General features: G+C 44.9%; 1 protein-coding gene and 2 long non-coding RNA genes across 3 annotated transcripts; 1 reads left to right on the forward strand and 2 right to left on the reverse strand.

The window, feature by feature from the left end:
* Positions 1 to 936: 936 nt before the first annotated feature.
* LOC306932625 (uncharacterized protein) lies at positions 937 to 12,456 on the reverse strand (the record flags this gene model as incomplete). Its single annotated transcript, XM_079514490.1, has 6 exons — positions 937 to 2,366; positions 4,445 to 4,967; positions 6,038 to 6,133; positions 10,238 to 10,424; positions 11,557 to 11,771; positions 12,451 to 12,456. The coding sequence occupies 6 exons, from the start codon at positions 12,454 to 12,456 to the stop codon at positions 1,351 to 1,353; spliced, it is 2,043 nt and encodes a 680-aa protein (XP_079370616.1). The 3' UTR covers positions 937 to 1,350.
* LOC306914739 lies at positions 6,559 to 9,296 on the forward strand. Its single transcript, XR_013788741.1, has 2 exons — positions 6,559 to 8,543; positions 8,602 to 9,296. It is a non-coding gene; the product is annotated as an uncharacterized lncRNA (long non-coding RNA).
* LOC306914743 lies at positions 8,027 to 10,197 on the reverse strand. The gene is made up of 2 exons (XR_013788742.1): positions 9,841 to 10,197; positions 8,027 to 9,516 (listed from the first exon to the last, which is right to left on the reverse strand). It is a non-coding gene; the product is annotated as an uncharacterized lncRNA (long non-coding RNA).
* Positions 12,457 to 14,594: the final 2,138 nt, after the last annotated feature.

The raw sequence follows: 14,594 nt of genomic DNA on the forward strand, positions 1-14,594 counted from the left end.
TGAGAATCGGATGTGTTCTAGTCAAGTGGTACCTGACGTGACATCATGTCATAATAAACCAAATCACTGGCACAAACATACATGTATGCATGAATTTAAAGGGGAATGAAACCCCAGTCTACTTTTGTAGTTTGTTTTCCAGTTCAGGTTTAAGAATCACACTTAGGTGAAGTGAGAGCCTTATTTATTAATTTGCTTTTGTACGTCCAAGAATATGGACTTTTTAATGTTTGTTTTAAGCATGCCCACCCGGTGTGTCATGTGTTTGTTTCTTGTGAAGCTTTTTCCACATTGGTTACAGTTTCATTCCTCTTTCCATTCTGGCTCCTTTCTTTCTTCTATGAATTCTCCGGTGCCGTTTCAATTTACGGTTTCTTGTGTAGCTTTTTCCACATTGGTTACAGTTGTACTGTTTCTTTTCTTTATCCATCCTGTCTTGTTTCTTGTATGAAACAAAATTAGTTGTATTTATATCGGCCACAAGACGACTTACATTGCCTTTTATTGCCCTGAAGAAACATTAAAGTCCATAGACTTAATGGAAAACAATTTACGTCATAAGTGCCCTAAACAAACATTAAAGGCCATAGACTTGGATGGAAAACATTTTATGTCATGAAGTGCCCTAAACAAACATTAAAACTCCCATAGACTTGGCTGCCGTATGACGTAATCTTCAAGCCATGTATTGGAGGGGTATAGCAGTGGTACTACAGATAGAAAGCCCATTACATTTTTCCCATATAGATTTACGAAAAAATATTTATGATGTTAAGCCTGGAACCAAGCCATCCAGGCTCCTGATGAAGCATGACCGCATGAAACATTTGATTAAGTTTTGAAATATTTATTAAATATAGTATATTATATAATTTAATATTAAAATATGTTTTGACACATAATCACAGTTTTTCATCCTGAAGTGGAAAACAAACTTTGACATGCTCTACCTTTGATTGTCTGCGGAAATTAAATAAAAGCGGTATAGTGCCCCAGATTTAGCACCGACGATACCAATGGTAGAAAAGGATCAATAAGGAATCGGATCAAATAGCAGGATTTATATGGGGAATCGAAATTGATACAAAAATGTATAATGATCCCCCATTCCTAATAACAATACATAGATAATAGTGTGCTGGGTTCCTGTCATACAGTACTTTCTGATAATGGATATACAGAGCTGTGGATCCTAACCAGATAAGATAGTAGCAGATAACAGGGTTGTGATCAGACAGTAGTAGCAGATAACAGAGTTGTGGGTCGTGATCAGACAGTAGTAGCAGATAACAGAGTTGTGGGTTGTGTTCAGACAGTAGTAGCAGATAACAGAGGCAGTAGAGTACGAGCTCAGACAGTAGTAACAGATAACAGAAGATTGGGACACAGGCGGTTGTCCGTCTCCACTCTCGTCCCGTGAGTCAGCAGCTCCTCCACCGTGGTCCAGTCGTCGAGCATCTTGCTGTTCCGCAGCAGGTTCTGCTTCCTGTGGCTGAGCTCCAGAACCATCTGGGACGACCCCTCAGGGCCGCCCCCCGGAGCCTGCTCCTCCCCTCCCCTCTTCTCCCGCTGTAGGCGGCTCAACGCCACGTGGCGCCTCCTCTCCGTGCGGGTCCAGTACTTCCCCTCCCACCCCCTCCCCCCTCCGCAGCCGCCGTCCTCCTCCCCCTCCTCCCTCCCACCTAGCTCCTCCCCTTCGTCCGTGGTGACCTCGCTGCGTTCCCGGGCCAGCCGTGACGCCCGCGCCCTGAGCAGCTGGTTCCGCACCAGCTTCTGGTTGTTGGACATCACCAGCTTGGAGCGGGGGGAGGTGGGCGAGCGAGGAGGGGTCACGCCGCCCCCCGTGCCACACTGCAGCGTGGCGTAGAGAAGGCCGGGTGACGACACCTTAGGGTTGGGGTTGCCGGGTCGATTCCCCAAAGACTGGAGGTTGTGCCAGTCCAACGTGCCGCTGCTGGACCCCGAAGCCGGGCTCTTGTTGGAGAAAGACTCGTCCTCTCCTCCCGTACATTTCTCTCCCTGACGTCTGGTTCCCTGGTTGCTTTGTGGCACGTTGGGATAACCGGGACTGTTTCTCTCTATGCCGGCATGACCGGGTCGGTCTAAACTGGGGTGACTGGTTTTGGGGAGGCAGTTGCTGGGGTAACTGGATCTGGTCCTGGGTCGCATGGCATCACCAACGGCCGCGTCGGTGTGACTCTGTCTCAGCTCCATGGTGTCCGGGTGACTGGCCCTGCGTCGGCGTTGGCCGTCGCTCAGGTTCGTCATGGTTTGGCTCCGCCACGGTGCCTCAAGAGCTCCGCCTCCTTTCTGCTGCTGCTGCTGCAACCACAGTGCCCTCCGCTGGCATGGCTCGGTATGGCACCCTACACGCACACAGATGGGAGATGTAAACACGACAGTGAGAATAGACCAGTTATTTGTTTACAAACATTGAGACTGAACCATACACGCAGGTGCCGCTGGCTTAGCCTGGTATCCAGCCTGCTTCGCTACGTTCGGCGGATTTTTTTTTCTCTCTTCGCTTATCAGTCTGGAAAGCCTCCTATCTCCAAGGGAGGCGGGACATGCCAAAAGCTTCGAAACCTAACGTGGCTTCTGATTGGTCTGTGGTGCGGGGCGGGACAAAGCACCAGTGAGACGTCATAGCAAAGCGCATAGCAAAGCATAGCAAAGCATGGAGGGTGGCGCTGGCTGATGACGTAGGTTGCCTAACGCTACTCTCATTCGTTGGAACAACATCCAATCAGCAACGACGTTGACTACGTAACATATGTAGTTCTAGTGTAGTTCTGCAAAACCTCCCAATGGGAGGCTTTCCAGACTGATAAGCGAAGAGAGAAAAAAAAATCCGCCGAACGTAGCGAAGCAGGCTGGATACCAGGCTACCGCTGGCTAGGCCTGTCACAATTATTACATACTTTAATAATTGATAATCGCAATCATTTTTGCATAATCGTCAATAGTTTCCAGGTTGAGAAATCTCAACATGGAAATATTCAAGCATTTTTCAAAAATAGCAGATTTACGAGCTTACAACAAGTCACTTTGTGACATGGTGTAAGCTTGTATAGATCTGCTATTTCCTCTTTTTTGTAAATTTTTTGGAAAGAAAAAAATATTAAATGTGTCAGTGATTTTTTTGTATAAGTTATTTGTCATATCTGCCCTGTGCCTAAAAGGCAAACAGATATTCAAATTGTAACGTTCCATTGTTCAATGCAAAAAACACAATTCAATCGTTAATCACAATTATTTGAGTGACAATTCATCGTCAACGTCAGTCATCACGCTCACGCTACAGGTACAGAGGATAAATTAGGTGTAGCCTATCACAGCTTATCACAGGACTGGAGACGGGTTTTTGCAGACAACTGGTTTGAGAATCGCTGGTTATGGCCTATACACACAACAGAAAACCAAGCCTTCTTCCTCCACACTGGGAGGAAAACTGCAGCCGAGAGACTGATGGAATGCATTTTTAGATGCGAGTGCCGTGACCACCTTTTCATTGCATCTCATGAGCGGCCCGGTTGTTTTGAAGCCAGCCTGCATACTGGTTGCTAGCAGTGTGACATTGTCTGATAAGGAAACAAGACCGTGACACATTATCCAGTTGAGTTGGGACAGAGTAAAAAAAACATAAATAAAAATGTTTTGTATCGTTGCTGTCGGGCGGAAACCTCTTATCTTATTACTTTTTGTATTTTTAAGTGGTGCAACCACTTCATTAAGGAGCTTTGTGTGTCTCTGGCTGCCTGGCTGGGTCTGTCCCTGGCGGCTGGCTGTGTCCGAGCACGAAAATAGCATTTGGTTGGTTTTCAAAACCAAGTGTCACTGTTGTGCAGCCCAACACACACATACATATTAACTGTATATGATGATTTCAGGTGGTACAGTACAGTACAGTACAGTACAGTACAGTACAGTACAGTACAGTACAGTACAGTACAGTACAGTACAGTACAGTACAGTACAGTACAGGACCCCCTGGGGACCCCCACACGGTAACTCTGTCATTTCTCAACCGTTTCGGATGCGGGCCGGCTCGCCGGAACCGGCCCCCTGGGCACGTTCCTGGGGGTCTGGATGTTCCGGGGAGCCCCCGGGGACCCCCACACGGTAACTCGACCGTTTCGGAACCGGGCCGGCACCCTGGGTGCGTTCCTGCGGGTCTGGAAGTTCCGGGTACCCCCACACAGAGTTGCACCACTTACTTCACACGGGTGTGATTTTTTTGTGAATTAATTAATTTAATTCCTACTACAGCGTCACAAAAAAGCATCAAAAGTAGCAGATCCTCAAGCTTGAAATGTGGCACGAAGCGACGTGTTTTGAGCCTGTAGCATTGCTCTGCTACTTTGGAATTTTAATTCTAAAAAGTAATAGTAAAAGTTGAGGTTTCCATCCCCCCCTCCGGCCACAAGCAAATCAAAGATTGTACCTGTGATCTGTGAGGGAGGGGGACGTTGGTGGGTGGGGCTTCTCTCGGCTCTGTGGAACTGAACGGTCGCCATCGTGCTGCTACCCACAATGCACCTGGAGGACTGGGGGCGCTCTGGGGGTGGGGTCATGGGCATAAGGGTCATCTCAGGGATGGACTCCAAGTCCCAGCGTGCTCTCTGCTCCCGGGGGGAGTGGCCACCGGGTCGTGTCAGGGTTAGGGGCGGTGCTTGGTTGTGTCTCGAGTGAATCTTCTGGAACAGGCGGAATTCCCCGGTGCTGACGCTGTGGAAACCAGAGTCACTGGGCTCTGACGACACCAGCGACTCAGAGGAAGGGGAGGAGCCTGGGGAGGATGCGGTGTGGCCCGGGAGCGAGGACACGGCATCCGTCTCGGCCTCAGAGAGCGCCACCTGGTGGCGAGAGCTGCTGGTTCCACAGCCCAGATCGGTGCTCATGTTGCTGTAAGGGATGTGATAGGCCAGAGGGGAGCGCTCTGACATCCAGGGAGATGGATACTCAGACTGCAGGAACAAAGGAAGTCAAGTCACATTTATTTATATACCACATTGTGTGTGCACACTCAATGTGCTAAGAAAAACACAATTACACTCATTCATAAGAAGTTGAAGAAGTTGTGAAAATAGCAGATCCACAAGCTCGCAACGCAGAGCGAAGTGACGTCACGTTAAACTGCGGATCTGCAACCTTTTGTGACCTTTTTAAGACGTTTCCAAGACGTTTCCATGTCCTCATGTAATATGGAAAAACATTGAAATTAAATCTTCTTTTAAGGGTAGGCAGTGGTTATAACACTTTTGCCTCCGAGCTTGTAGATTGGCTGATTTCAGCACATGATAGGCTACTGGCATCATGTGCAACTAAGAATAAATCCCTCGTTAGCATGGGTTAAATGCAGGGGACAGCAGTCAGATCAACTCAAATCAAATCAAATGCAGGGTGACATGCTAGAAGTCTTTTATAGTAGGAGAGAACGGTTGACAAGTTAAGGAGCTAACCGCTCCTCCCCTCCCTAAGGGAAAACGGTATGTTTTGCCTGAAATCCAAGGATTAGGCCAGTGTTTCTCAAATGGGGGAAAATGGAAACATTTATTTTACTGTTATGTTTAATGATAAAACACTGACAAATGTAAACGTGCTACTCTGTAAAGCTTTAAACAAAATTAAGTAAGCATTTTGACTAGCTGTTGCTTAATAAAAAACAATAGGCTACTTACTTTTATTTTCAACATACGGTAATCCTATTGACATAAAAAAAACTGGACTTTTGATGTCAGTATTTTCTAATCAAAATGTTGTTTCGATTAAAGGGGGTACTTGGATTCAGCAATCAGGAAAAGGGGGTACTGAAGGCCAAAAAGTTTGAGAACCACTGGATTAGACAATAATCGTTTGTCGCAATAAAATTGCTTACAATAATTGTATCTTTTAATTTATCGTGAAATTGGGAACAATTCGCTTTTGCCGAGCTGCATATCCGGTCTGGACCTAACCCGAGTTGACTCTGTAAAAACCGAAACCAGTCCAAAACTGTTCATTTTTTAATGATTATTTTTTAAAGCAGTTTACGTACCTGTGTGGGAAAGTTGTTAGGCTCTGCCCCATCTGTGTTGCAGCAGCCAATCAGACAGCTCTCTGAGTTAGGCTGGTAGGGGAGCACCTCCGAACCCTGCAGAACATTAGCAGACAATATGTAAACTGTAGAAGACAACATAGCATATAGATATTTATAATACATCAAACTGGGGGTCCTTCACTGATTATCTTTTACATATTGAACATAATAAAGCAGTGGTTATCAATGTATTTGGCCTCGGGACCCCCATCTGAAAATAATTTGTGCCAAGTAGTAGGTACCCCCATGCAAGATGTGTTTGTTTCAATATACCCATATTCATAGTCTGAAATGTTTAAGGTTTTTTTAACGAAATTGCTAACTGTGTTTGCTGGACAAAGTACATTTGGGTATCACTATCAGGATACCGATCAGAGTAGAACCAGTGGACCAGATGGATAGTTAAAGTTCTTATTTATTGGTGGCATTAATGCCATGGCAGTGAAACAAGGTTGATGATGACTAATGCGATGGTGATGAGGAATAATAACTGAACAAGAAACAGTAACAATCAGTAGTGCAAAACTGGACACAATCAAACTTATGCATAAACAACTCAAACAAATCAAATACTCAAAGGGGCATTCTGGTAAACGGAAAGGTCAAGACGACTCGCCACGGTTGAGGATGGAGTTGGCTGTCTCTCCGGAAAAAAGAGCAAACTTACAAATAATGCATCACTATAGGCACGTAGTGTAGCTGTGGTGCTCCCACAGCTCTCTCCAGGAAAGACAAAATGTTTGTGTGGCTCCTACCTATAGCCACAGCACAGGTCCATCTGAAATGTATGTTATTTGATGCACTCAATACGTGGTCTGGGCTACTTAAACAAATTATTGTATCATTGGGGCATGGCATGGAGGTGATAAACCTGTGGCACTGTTGGTGTTATAGAAGCCAATTTGATAGCAGCTTTAAACTAATTTGTATCGTTTAATCTAGTGTCTCACACCTTCCTCTTGACAATAAAACATAGATTCTCTGTGGGGTTCAGGTCAGGCCAGTTGACTGGTCAGTTAAGCACAGTAATACCATGGTCAGTACACCAATTACTAGTAGTTTTGGCTCTGTGGGCAGGTGCCAAGTGCTGCTGGAAAAGGAAATGTGTATATTCTTAAAGCTTGTCAACATACGGAAGCACAGTGCTGTAAAATATCCTAATAAATGGTTGTGTTGGCTCTACGATTGATATTGATGTAGTGACCATGTTATTGTGAATGGTGTTGGTCCACTGTCAGTGAAAACTTTACATTGGCGTCAACACAGCCAACTACCAGGATATTTTAGAGCACTTTGTGCTTCAGTATGTTGACAAGCTTTATGGAGATGCTGATTTTCCTTTCCAGCTCGATTTGGCACCTGCCCACAGAGCCAAAACTACTAGTAATTGATGTACTGACCATGGTATTACTGTGCTTAATTGGCCAGCCAACTGGCCTGACCTGAAACCAACAGATGTTTTATTGTCAAGAGGAAGGTGTGAGACTCTAGATTCAACAATACAAATGCGCAATGAATCTATGAAAGTTTAACTTTTTTTTACATTATGGAAGAAAATGAACTTTTCCACAATATTCTAATTTTTGTCTCCACCAGGCCGAAGGCATGGGGAGAGAGTATGTTTTGCACTCCGTCCGTGTGTGTGTCCGTCCGTCCTTCCGTCCTTCCGTCCGTCTGTGAACAGCTCCCACCCTTTTCACATTGGCCTGTTATAGCGCCACCAACAGGTTGATTTTTGCAAAACACATTTTTGGAACAAAATGCCTCAAATCATCCAAATCAAAGGCGTATGAAGAAATGGCACCCTTTTCACATTGGCCTATTATAGCGCCACCACAACCTGACCTGCCCTGGTGGAGACCTGTGCCCGAGGGGCACTTTTTCTAGTTTGACATGTACCAGTATGTGCACCTCTACACCAGCATGAGGATCATGGACCAGACAGTATTGACGTGTCAGTAGTTTATTCAGGCTTTGCAGAAGAGTATGGCATGATGGCAATGATGTTTTAACTGAAGAAGATATGTTTGTAGGTGGCTCCTACTAGGCCTATAGCCACAGGTGTGCCAATTTGGTAGCCCCACCTAACCACCAAAGTGACAAACAAGGCAATCTGCTCTCACACCACCACCACCACTCTCATCTTAAGGGTGGTGGGGTTTTCTACAGCCGCCCCAAATATCTACAGTATATGATCACAGAAACAAATAACAAAACAAAAACATTGTTCAAGAATTTATACATATACACTATAGTTATTTACTTTATAACTAGACCCCTGATCACAGCAACTGCCCGGTGCGTCTTATCTTAAGACTGCACCATGGACTTCCTGAATAAAATTAGGTCCATATCATCCATGGTGGACAGGGAGCTACAAGGGTTTTCCTCTGAGGTGCACAACATCCACATGAAGTGGCTGGATAAAATCGAACAGGAGGCAAAGCACAAGTTTTCCGGGGAGGTCAGCACAGAGCCAGACCTCATGGGGAGGTCAGCACAGAGCCAGACATCATGGGGAGGTCAGCACAGAGCCAGACCTCATGCCCAAGACGCAGTCACAAAAAAGGCGCGCTCGCCGGAAGAGGGTTTACATGGCGCAGCAGGAGGAGCGGCCCAGGACTCTGTGCTCCAATAGGAGGCCTCCTGAAGTCTACATGAGGCCGGCTGCTGAGAGGCGTAGGGGGAGGAGACCGGCTGCTGAGAGGCGTAGTGGTAGGTCGGCTGCTGAGGTGAAGCTTCGGAGGAGGAGGCCGGCTGCTGGGGTGAAGCGTAGGAGGAGGAGGCCGGCTGCTGGGGTGAAGCGTTATAGGAGGAGGCCGGCTGCTGGGGTGAAGCGTAGGAGGAGGCCGGCTGCTGGGGCGAAGCGTAGGAGGCCGGCTGCTGGGGTGAAGCGTAGGAGGCCGGCTGCTGGGGTGAAGCGTTATAGGAGGAGGACGAGGCCGGCTGCTGGGGCGAAGCGTAGGAGGAGGCCACTTATTGGGTCTGATACTGCTGGGTTGCAGGTTGGAGCTGGGTGGCTGATGCAGTAGCAGCTATCATGTCCCCTGGCCCAATAACTCTGTGGCTGCGAGCAGCCATTAGCCAGGGTAGCCTGGGCTGTAGGATAGCCATATGCTGGCTGTGCATGCAAAGTCTGATCAGAGCTCCAGTCTTGTTACCATACATTTTGCCACATTTTCATCTGGTCCGTTTAGTGCAACTGGTTTATGCCTGATGGCAAAAAAAATATTCCAGGTTCGAAGGACCATGAAAGAAATTGCTAACTGTAGGGTAGGTTTTGGTTGAGACTGGCTCATGGACTATTACATCACCATAGTACATCGGTCATAATATATAGACAAGGAGAGTTCCGTTTAAGCCTTTATTTTCCATTGCACAGACAAGCTTTTAGAGTTGAGCAAGGAGGTGGTGAGGCATCACGGTTATGGTTTTTACTAAAAAGACAAGAGAAACATAATTATCATACAATTCAACAGTGCATAAACAATAGACAGACAATTAGGTACCCAAGACAATAATTAGACTCAAGGGGGGGGGGGGGGGGGGGGGGGGGGGGGGGAATGGTAGGCCTAACACTACATATTAGTTAATACAAACATTCAATAATATCTAATAACAAAGTTACTGATTACTACATTTCAAAGAATACTAAAGTGACTATGTGCACTGCGCATTACACACATTCTCTACAGTTTCAGGAAAACACAAATAACCAATAAAATGCAATATACAAATGAACATGAACAAACTGAACTCACTTCAATGACGCATAACCAAGGCCTGAGGCTCCAGGACAGAGGGCTCTCAGGTGGTGGAGTTGCTGCTGACAATGACTGTATGGACAGGCACTCAGGCAGGATATAGCTGGCCACTGATTGAGGTGTGAGTGGGAGCAGGTGAGATTGCTGATTGAGAGGGAGTGACAGCAGGAAGTGGGTGGATCCAATCCATGAGTAGGCCAGGGGGAGGGTTGCTGTTGATAACTAGGATGACTCTTTTCTACACTAACTGTGTTTGCTGGACAAAGTATATTTGGGTATCAGGATACCGATGAGAGTAGAACCAGTGGACCAGATGGATAGTTAAAGTTCTTATTTATTGGTGGCATTAATGGCAGTGAAACAATGGTTGATGATGAGTAATGTAATCAAATACCTGATAGTCCATTCTGTCCAGGTGGTCCAGGCTGTAGGAAGCGCCGGGCAGGCAACGATTGGCTGGATGGAGGTCAGGTGACATGCTGGGCAAGTAGCCATTGGCCGAGTACAGGTCAGACGGCATAATCATGTGATTGTTGTTTGGGTACAGGTCAGGTGACACAGTCATGTGACCACAGTAGGGCCTAGAGAGAGAGAGAGAGAGAGAGAGAGAGAGGTCAGGTCACATAATTAGAGTTGAATCAAATATATTAAATTATTACTTGCGCGAAAAGAGCACACAAGTACTGTTTTCGGCTGCGTATGTCGGTGGCGTCGCTCGGCCAATCAGGGGTTGTGTATATTTGGTATTTTTGATGACGTAACTCAAAAGTCAAAGTCAAAGTTGTCAAATAGTTCAATATATAGTTCAATGTTTGTATTAAAAATCACACCCGTGATGGAAGCATGAGGTCAGTCCGCTGCCCCCCCAGGTTGGCAGAGGAAGTGTAGCGCCCAGGATTACATTAGATAATTGACACTGGGTGAAAAAATGGGTTACAAAAATAAAACTTTAGAAAGAAAAAAAAAGAATCACACCTGCGTGAAGTGAGGGATGTTGATTAGGTGATGTAATGGTGATGTAAAACAAACGGTGCCTACACAAACATTAAACGCATTTAACAATAAAGAAACAATATGACGTAATGACACATTTTCCCTTTATTGTCAATTGCGTTTACAAAACAAACATTGAACTAAAGACAAACATTAAACCTGTGTATAATTAATTAATGTTTGTTTTAAAAACACCATTGATAATTAAGGGAAGCTGTATGTCATCTTGTCCCTAACACAAACATTAAATGCCATTAACAATAAAGAGAATGTAATGTTTGTTTTGCCACCGTTTGTTTTACATCACCATTACATCACCTAATCATAGCAATATGAGTTAGACATTAATATATTTAGAGCTTTATTTTTGAGGGGCGCTAGCCCCTCCTACAGGATTAATGTTTGTCTTTAGTTCAATGTTTGTTTTGTAAACGCCATTGAATGGCGTTTAATGTTTGTGTTGGCACCGTTTGTTTTACATCACCTAATCAACATGAGTTAGACTTTAATATATTAGCGCCCCTCATTTCACACAGGTGAGATTTTTTATATTTTAAAGAGCGGCGGACAGTAAGTTGACACGAGTCAGCAGTATAGTTACGCGCTTTGCTCGTGCACAAGTAGGCCATTCATGCAAAGCGCAAGTTGGCAGCTCGACAGAGTGCATTTCTAGATAAATATGCGCCATGCAGTAACAAACAGATTGTCCTCGGCTCTTACCCAGTACCGTATCCTTCTCGCTGGGTCTCCTCTTCATCCATCATCCTCATCGTCAGAGCCTCCCAGTGTCTCTCCGTCGCGTACTGAGATGGCCTCTTCCTGTGGCCCCGCCCCTTCCTCCGGTCCAGCTGCACCGTGATTGGCTGGCCGTACTCATCCAGGAAGTGAAGCTCCTCCTGGCGGTGTTGGTGGTGAGAGGGGTCGTGACCTTTGGTCTGAAGATATGGAACAGTATAAATGTTAGATTTACATTTTGACATAATGTAACACATGAGTGTAATGCATATTAGGTTTAAAATGTTCCATAATGTACAACATTTTTCCACATGAAATGTATTTTCACTTAACACTGAGTGTAATGTATATGGGTTTAAAATGTTGTCGCCACCAGCCAGGCCGAAGGCATGGGGAGAGTATGTTTTGCACTAGCCATCTGTGTGTCTGTGTGTCCGTCTGTGAACAGCTAATCTCTGGCCCCGTTGGCTTGATCGCAGCCAACCTTTGCACACACTCCCTGGATGCCAGAGCTGAACCTATGACCCAAATGTTTTGACATGGTCCTGTTATAGCGCCACCTAGAGGCCGGGTTTTGCAAAACACATATTTGTCAAAATATCACGCAAATCGGTACACAGTCTCTCGATCTGCATAACACTTTGTATGCACACTCCCTAGAGGCCAAGGAAAAATGTCTGGCGTGCATTTTTCAATGATGCCTTTTAGAGCGCCACCAGGAGACCGACTTATGCGCAACACTTTTTTAGTGTCCAGATTTTATCAAAATATCACGCAAGTCGGCACACATGATCTTTATAGTCATAGTCATGTAATCAAGACGGATCTGTCATGTATAATGTATGCCAGCCATTTATTGAAAACACGACATGCATTCACCTTCATCTTCATATGACCACCGCGCTCAGACTGTAGGTGCGCCACCCGATTTACAACATATCAGGATCAAGGAGATGGGTCGCACACATCAAGACTGTGGTTCAAAAAGTTTTATTTCAAACCATATGACAAACGTTTCGGCTATCCAGCCTTCATCAGTGTCGACCTTTGACCTTTATAACATTACTAAGCATTATTAATATACTGTCTTTATCATTTCCCTGTTATAGAACCACCAGAACATCTTTTTACATAACACTGCATGAGTCTAATGCATATAGTGTTATCTCATTGTTTCTCAACACCTGGTCTGGGTACCACCAGGGTCCAAATAGACCCTTACGGGTCTGTAACTCTGACATGTACACATGGAACCATTTGTACATTATCAGAGTTAAAATGACACTGAGGATTTACAGTGTATTGATTGGGGGTTCCATAGATAAAAAATAAATACAAATTGTATCAAATGGGGGTGTGTGGCCTAATGGATATCGAACTGAGGGTCCTTGGAAAACCAAAAGAAAGAGAGAGAATCACTGCGTCTGTGTGGACACCATGGTGTGTGGACACCATGGTGTAAGAAGAGATGGATGTTTAGAAATGGATGTTTTATGGACCTTGCTCCGGGAGCAGCCGACACAGATGTTTGAATCAGCCTTTCCCGAACCTTGATTTCATGTATGTTATTGTATTGTCTTTCTGTTTAATTGTCCTGTTTTTGTTTATTTTCAGTTTTTAGTTTTTTGTCCTGTTTTTTTTCACCTGAATTGTCTGTATTATATGTCTTCTCAATAAGAAAAAGAAAAAGAAATAGAAAAAAAATCAATGAAAAAAAGGAAAATCACACCCGTGTGAACTGAGTGGTGCAAGGTCTTATATAGCCTGATCAGCTGTGGTCTGACGTAATGTCAGTGTCCATAGTAACCATGCTCACCTGTGCACGGACACGTATAGGTACAGGTACACAAACATACAGACAAAGCTGGTTGTTGGAGTGGTTTGCACCACTCAAAAATGACTCAAAACTGACATCACCATGATGTCGCTGATTGCAGAATTGCAGGAATTCTATAACACGGCAACAGCACACGCTAAAGCAGCTGGGCCAGATGGGATCCCTCGATCCCAGGGCACTGGGTGTTCAGAGCATCTACACAACTGGCTGGAGTGTTTACTGACATATCGTCTCTGTCAGGCTATACTTTTGCTACTTGTGTGACGCTGTAGTATGATCAAGTAGGGTGTAAAAAGCACAAAAAGTAAAAAGATATGGGGATAAGAGGTTTCTTTTCAACAGCAACGATATACTGTGCACAACCATCCAATTTCCCAGGGAATTGACCCCTCATGCTTCAAGGCAGCCATAACTAAGTAGGTCAGAGAGAAGTCCTGCATGCTTTAGCCAGCAGAAAGTATAAGGGCTCGGTGGTGCACAACTGCACATGCTCAACAGAGACAACTTGCATCAGAAAATAATAATACCTGGGCACTTCAGGAAACTAGACAAATAAAATAAACTGGATCACTCGTTCTATTATTGTTTTGCAGGGGTGACTGACGTTTCGACTTTCATCTTCCTCAGAGTCAAACCTTGCCGTGCTACTCATACGCTAATTGGCAGTACCCGGGATCGAACCCATGACCTTCTGGTCTATATAAGAAAATAGAAAACATTCACAGAAAATACCAGATCTATAGTAGCCTATAGTAGCCTATAGCTGTGAGGGTTAAAGTGGTCAAACAACTGACCCGGGGTGTAGTGCTACTTTTAAGTGGGGGAGCGAATCTATATTGCCTCTTTCCCTCTACACCAAATATCTTAAAAATAGCCAATATAGAGCTTGTAGATGTCCTATTTTGGCCAATGTCGACAGTGCTTCAGTAAACGTAATTAGTTACTTTCCATCACTGGTCAATGCCCACACTGGACACTCACCAATTTGATTTTACTGGCAAATCAGATCCACAGATGACACCATATGCCATACATAGCCACAACACTTCCAACAACACTTCACACCGCGCTCACCCAACTGGAGAAGAACAACTGAGAAAGATGTTTATAGACTACAGTTTTCTATTTATTTAATTAAATGTATCTATTTATTTAGGTACTCAGGTACTCTGGCAAGGTGTACAAG

The sequence above is a fragment of the Electrona antarctica genome, assembly GCF_951216825.1.
Source record: "Electrona antarctica genome assembly, chromosome: 2".
NCBI lineage: Eukaryota > Metazoa > Chordata > Actinopteri > Myctophiformes > Myctophidae > Electrona > Electrona antarctica.